The sequence below is a fragment of the Macrobrachium rosenbergii genome, chromosome 10, assembly GCF_040412425.1.
Source record: "Macrobrachium rosenbergii isolate ZJJX-2024 chromosome 10, ASM4041242v1, whole genome shotgun sequence".
Lineage (NCBI taxonomy): Eukaryota > Metazoa > Arthropoda > Malacostraca > Decapoda > Palaemonidae > Macrobrachium > Macrobrachium rosenbergii.
Window position 1 is genome coordinate 59,689,707 of NC_089750.1, and position 5,784 is coordinate 59,695,490.

At 37.6% G+C, this 5,784-nt stretch overlaps 1 protein-coding gene across 1 annotated transcript; it reads right to left on the reverse strand.

The window, feature by feature from the left end:
• Positions 1–1,018: 1,018 nt before the first annotated feature.
• Positions 1,019–2,838, reverse strand: LOC136843018 (uncharacterized). Its single transcript, XM_067111007.1, has 2 exons — positions 2,512–2,838; positions 1,019–2,325 (listed from the first exon to the last, which is right to left on the reverse strand). The coding sequence occupies exons 1-2, from the start codon at positions 2,639–2,641 to the stop codon at positions 1,148–1,150; spliced, it is 1,308 nt and encodes a 435-aa protein (XP_066967108.1). The 5' UTR covers positions 2,642–2,838; the 3' UTR covers positions 1,019–1,147.
• Between the last annotated feature and the right edge of the window lie 2,946 nt (positions 2,839–5,784).

A 5,784-nucleotide genomic window follows, 5' to 3' on the forward strand; every position in this document is an offset into this window, starting at 1 on the left:
TCGTATAAGGCACTAAGAGGAACTTAGCTGAATGCCAATGCGCTGCCATACTCCTGCAGCATTTTAAGTGTTCTGCTGCGTAATTAAATGACCTGATATTTAAAGACCTACGCGGCCGCTGAGACGTAGTTGAGATATCCTAATTGTTTCTGACATATCTTGGTTTTGTTTATTCTGCTTTAGATTTTGCTACTGTGCGATGCGTTTACCCGATTCGGGTCTCGATAAGCGCACAACTAGGACCGGTATTTAGACTGAATGCACCCTCGCCTGAATGCACCAGACCGAATGCACCACCAGTCTAGTCTGAATGCACCAACATTGTAGTCCGAATGCACCAACTGCCTAGTATAAACGAACCAGACCGAATGCACCAACTGTAGCCCAAATGTATACATGCATCATACAAATTTTTTTATTCATGTTCATAAAAACAAACATCATATAGAAAGTTTCTTAGTCTTCATGATAATAAATACAAACATCTTACAAGAAGTCCTCATTATTCTTTATTACTTGCGTGGTTTTAAAAATCACAAATAAAAATTGTAAATTATGAATGATGCTGCAAATAAAAATAACATATAGCAGATGTAGTGTTTGTTTAGCCTAATCTTCGCCAGGATCTGCCAATTCGCTGCATTTTCTCAGGTACTCTGATGTAATAATGTCATGATTTTCATATGCTTTCCACAGTTGCATAAGTTTTTGCTGCTTAGAATGGGTCTTTTTACTCTGGAGCCTACAAATCTTCTTTTGTTTGATAAGCCTTACTTGAAGAGGGAGGAAAGTGGTCTCCTCATAAAGTGTATTAATTAGCAGGTAGAGATTCATTCTTTTAGTGGGAGTGTTGTGATTTAAACGATTGTGCCAACCTTCAACTTCATTATTCGTCCTGACTACTCTCTTATATGTTGACCAGGTAGACGGTGGACGTGATTGGCTGTTTATCCATGTCTTTTCTATGTAGTCGAGGAGTTTATGGAGCTTCTGTACCTGAGTAGTCTGAGCTTGAGGGCATCTGTCTTTCAGATGGTTGAAAGCATTATTGATATGGGAGGCTGGAAGGTTGGGGAGTGCCATCAAATCACGTATGTAATGACGCACAGGAAGTTGGTGAACATATGCTGACCGTAGCCCATATTTTTTAACTGTTGTACACAGCCTGTGCCCAGTGAAACCAGCAACCAAACACAGGAACATCCGGTAGAAACTTATGAAGAGCACTCCACAGAGCCCGTTCAAAATCTGCAACAATCTCTTCAACCATAAAGTTGGATGGGAGAAGTTCAAGAATAGCGCCCAGGATAGCTGTGTAATCGGTACTCTTTCGTTGTGACATAATTACAAATAAAAGTGGGACTTGCTTTGTACAGTCACCACACTTGATGTAGCTGTGAATGCTGACAAGCTGTACAAATGGCTCCCTAACAACTTTGAAAGTTCCATCAATGAACCAGATCTTGGACTTGCTCAAGAAGGAAAGCTGGAGAGGAGAAGCAAATATCAAGTGACGTTGACCATTATGGTGAATATCTCGTTGAAGAAAATCACTTGGGATATGAGAAGTAACAATCTCGAACTCCAAATAATTTGGATGTTTTGGTCGCAGCTGTTGTCGGGCTCGGTTGGCAGTTCTCTGTAGGTTGGATACTTTTGGCAGTTCTACATCACCAGTTGCAAGTGTAAGGAGAGCATCTTTAACAATCTTCCCTGAGGATCTATAGATATTTTCCTTGGCTGCTGCCTTAACCATAGATATTGCTTGTACTCGAACTTGTGCCCCTGGGTTGCCTCCATGATTGTGTTCCTTGGGACCTTTGGTGAAGGTAGTACCTTGCTGACTAACACTAGCAAAACACCTGTTCTTCTTTGTGCGGACGCTGCAGATCCATGAAGTTGATACTGACGTTACCCGCTTTTTAACATACTGGAATCCAAGGCTATCTGTGAGAAGATCACACCCTTTTCTTGAACCTCCTCTTACTACATGGTAGGATGTTGGACTATCCACCATAATGTCAGTGGGAATTGGTTCGGTGGTGAGGGATATCTCCACAGCATGACTGATCTCTTCCACTGGTAGGTTGATATTGAAGAAAAGCAATGAGTTTGTTGTAGTGGACTCCTCTGAAGGGTCATCTATGGTTGATGTTCCTCGTGGCGGTGTTATCAAGTTCTCTGACCGGTTACATGTGACTGAAATTTCTGTCAGGCTGTCAGTGCTCATTTCTTGCACATTGTTGAGCGACCACCTATGGCAAACCCACCTAGGTAACTCCACTTCTCCCTTGATCAGTTTCCTATAGAATTCTCTTGTGATATCTGCAGCAAAAATACACAGTAAAATGAGTAAATTCATAAATTACTATATTTCCACTATGCCACCCACTGACGTACCACTGAAATATCCAAAATTTCAGGAAAAAAATTCAAACAGAAAATAATGGATAAAGCAAGCCAAAAAAATGTCTCAACTGTACAGGCCCAAGAAAGGCTGAGTTTACAAACCAGAGTTGCAAGTTCTGTGCTGCCAGTCATTGCAGACATCACAGTGCAGGGCTTCTTGTCTTGGTCTTACATCTGCTTCACACACTACACATGGAAACTCAATCCTGTCTTTAGACCTAGTGGTGTTCATGGCAGTGTAAATGGCCTGAAGATTTCCTTAACAATAAGAAAAATGGTGTTGAAGTTTTGTGATGTCTGTTTGGAATGGACTGTACTACTAGTTTAATAAACTACCATGTAACAGGCAAATAGGCCTATTCATAATTAGCCACTAAACTATCTTAATTACCTTCAGTTGGTGCAGTGAGACCATTTTGGTTAGATGAAATTGGCAAACAGCTTAGAAAATTGCCAGTCACTTTTTTGGTGTTGCCTCTTTTAGTGCCCTATACAATGACATGAACAACAGAGCCCCAACCAGACAGTACTACTAGTTTAATAAACTACCACGTAACAGGCAACTAGGCCTATTCATAATTAGCCTCTAAACTATCTTAATTACCTTCAGTTGGTGCATTGAGACCATAAAGCATGGTGCATTTAGACTGGGGTGGTGCAGTCGGACCAAGATGTGGAGCATTGGAACCTTGTACATGGTGCATTAAGACCAGGGGTTGGTGCATTCAGGCAGTGGTGCATTAAGACAGTGGTGCATTCGGACTATAAACCCTAGGACCGATTGAAGCCACAAGATCACTCACAGCTTACTCCAGGGATTGTATTCGAAAATTTACGTCTATTTTTGGTTCAGTACAAGTGCTTTTTGTTTAATTTTACTTGTGCTTTTTTTATATCCACCATGCCTCCCAATAAGCTCAAGCTCTTGATGAAGGCTAAAGGACAGCAACTCTACAAAAAAAAATCTTGTGAAAATGCAGAAGGCTTCTTTTTTGTAAAGTCACAGGCCGCCATCACAAGAGTTGATTGAACTAGCAGTACTTTTGCGAGTTGAAGTGATCGACTAAGAAGAAGAAAGGACAATTGACATTAGGAAAAGACTTCTCAGTGTTCACAAACAAGACAAGAAGGCTAACGTACCAGTAAGATAAACAATGATATGGAAGTTGCAATCAGGTGTGAAGACAGAGATGTTATAAAAAATATTTTTCAGATATATGTAGGCCTGACAAGCCAGGAACTGCTGGGGAAGTGCCTCTAAGGAAGAGCTTAGAACCCAAATGAAAGTTTTCATAGTAAGCCTTGGTCAAAATGTTCAAAATTCCAAGTTCTGTGGTTACGACAAGCCTTTTTTGCGGCCCAGGTTATCGTGCTCCAGCACAACTTTGGGTAGTAGAGCGGTCTGCTCTCTCTCTCTCTCCTTAGCATACCACGCAGCAAGGAAACATTACAAGCTGAAAATGTGTTAGAAACGAAAAGAACAAGATCAAAACCTGCAAGGAAAATAGAAAGGAACCCCAAGAAAGGAAACGAATACGCCTCCGGTAGTTTCTAAATTCTAAGCTAGCATCACTTCCACCTAGCTGGTTGCTAATGAAACCCTTTTTATGTAATTATATCTTTATGCTTTATAAATATTCATATTTAAATAAATATAATACCTTGAACCGTTTTAGGGCCGACCAGTAACCAGTGAAAAATTAAATCAGAAGATATCGATGCCCAGGAACAAGAGGGTATCTCATACTTAAAGCAACAGTAACTGTTTTTTCTTTATTTTCTCTTTAGTTAAGTTGCACAATTATCCTAGAGATGTTGTCGTATTTTAACACAAAAATTTATGACAATACTAAGGGAGATACGTAGTTTATAATCTTTACAGGTCGTTTTCCGAAAAACTATTTTTTTTTTCTTTAAAGTTACCTAGCCCAGTAAGTTTTTGTGGTAAATGGTTGATTCTAGTGTCATTCTTTTCCATTTTTTATTCCCTTTCAATCTTTTTTTTTTTCCAAGAAATTATATTTAGAATGAAAAAAATTAAGAAATTTTTTTCACAAAAAATAATTTTTTTCCTGTAATTTGCAGAAAAATAAAAAGACCTATAATTAAGAAAGTAAAAAGACAGATTTTTAGAAAAAGGAATATCAAATAAGTTCACAAAGTTTCATTGAAATCAGACTATTGTCTTCATGTTCGGTTGCTTTGCAAATATGTAAAAATGTCTGATATTTATAGAAAAAACTTCGCCAAAAATACAATAATGAAAATATAGTAACCAAACTCCCCCAAGAAGTTTACTATAACATATTGAATCTACAGTGAAAATTTCAGCTCATTCCATTTAAAAATAATTACCCTACTCCCGTCCCATGCTTAAAGAACAATAATTGGCATTATTGTACTTAAATACAACAATTTGAAACAATTTCACTTTATTACAGAAACTCGATATCAGAGTTTTTTAGACTGCTATCCAAGCCTCCTTAATATGCGTAATATGAAAATCATACCAAAATCTATTGCCAGCGTCCTCTTACCGATATACTTATCGGTTTGCTTTAAAATTTATTCCTATGGGGCTTTTACCAAATTTGGCGCTTGTGTGATGTTAACAAAAATTTATCTAGTGTATTAAATACAGCTTTTGAGATAAGGTAAGGCATGTTTCCAAGTATATATATATATATATATATATATATATATATATATATATATATATATATATATATATATATATATATATATATATATATATATATATATATATATATATATTTTATATTCATAAATATTAAACCACACACCACTTTATTTTCAATTCACTATGGTTCTGGAATAACTTCCACACAAGAGGAATTATAATTGAAAATTTTTAATTTGAAAATTTGAGATGTATCGTAACTATAATGATATAACATTAAAAATAGTGAAATGTCTGCGAATATCTAAAATATACAAAAAGGCCAATTCGACTCATTGTTTATATAATGAGGCCTGTAACTTGATTCTGTTATTGATCCTAATAAAATTCACTGCATTCATTATAAAATCTTGAATAAAACATGGCCTCGCAGATACTAGGGCATACGAAATATCCCTTATCTTTCTTCAAAGACGCCAAGACTCCACATAGGTGTCGTTGGTTAGTCTCAGAACCCATTTTGAGTCAATTCGCCTTAGCCAATAGTGTTGGCAAACGGTTCCTGTTCCCTGATCGATAGGGAAGGGCTTTCGTCTCTGGAGGCTGCTTATCTCCTCCTCACGATATTGCCAGTCGCTCTTACCCCTCACCATTGCCTATATCTTAAAATGTCCGTACTCCGGTGGGAAGCGCCCCATACTAGGCACCTAAATGTGTCTACAGTAAGTGGATTG

Excerpts from the sequence above, each read along its gene's own strand:
- LOC136843018 (XM_067111007.1), bottom strand. The coding sequence starts at position 2,641 with ATGAACACCACTAGGTCTAAAGACAGGATTGAGTTTCCATGTGTAGTG. Across the intron at positions 2,326-2,511 it reads GCACAGAACTTGCAACTCTG|ATATCACAAGAGAATTCTAT; the intron begins GTTTGTAAACTC and ends TTTTTGCTGCAG.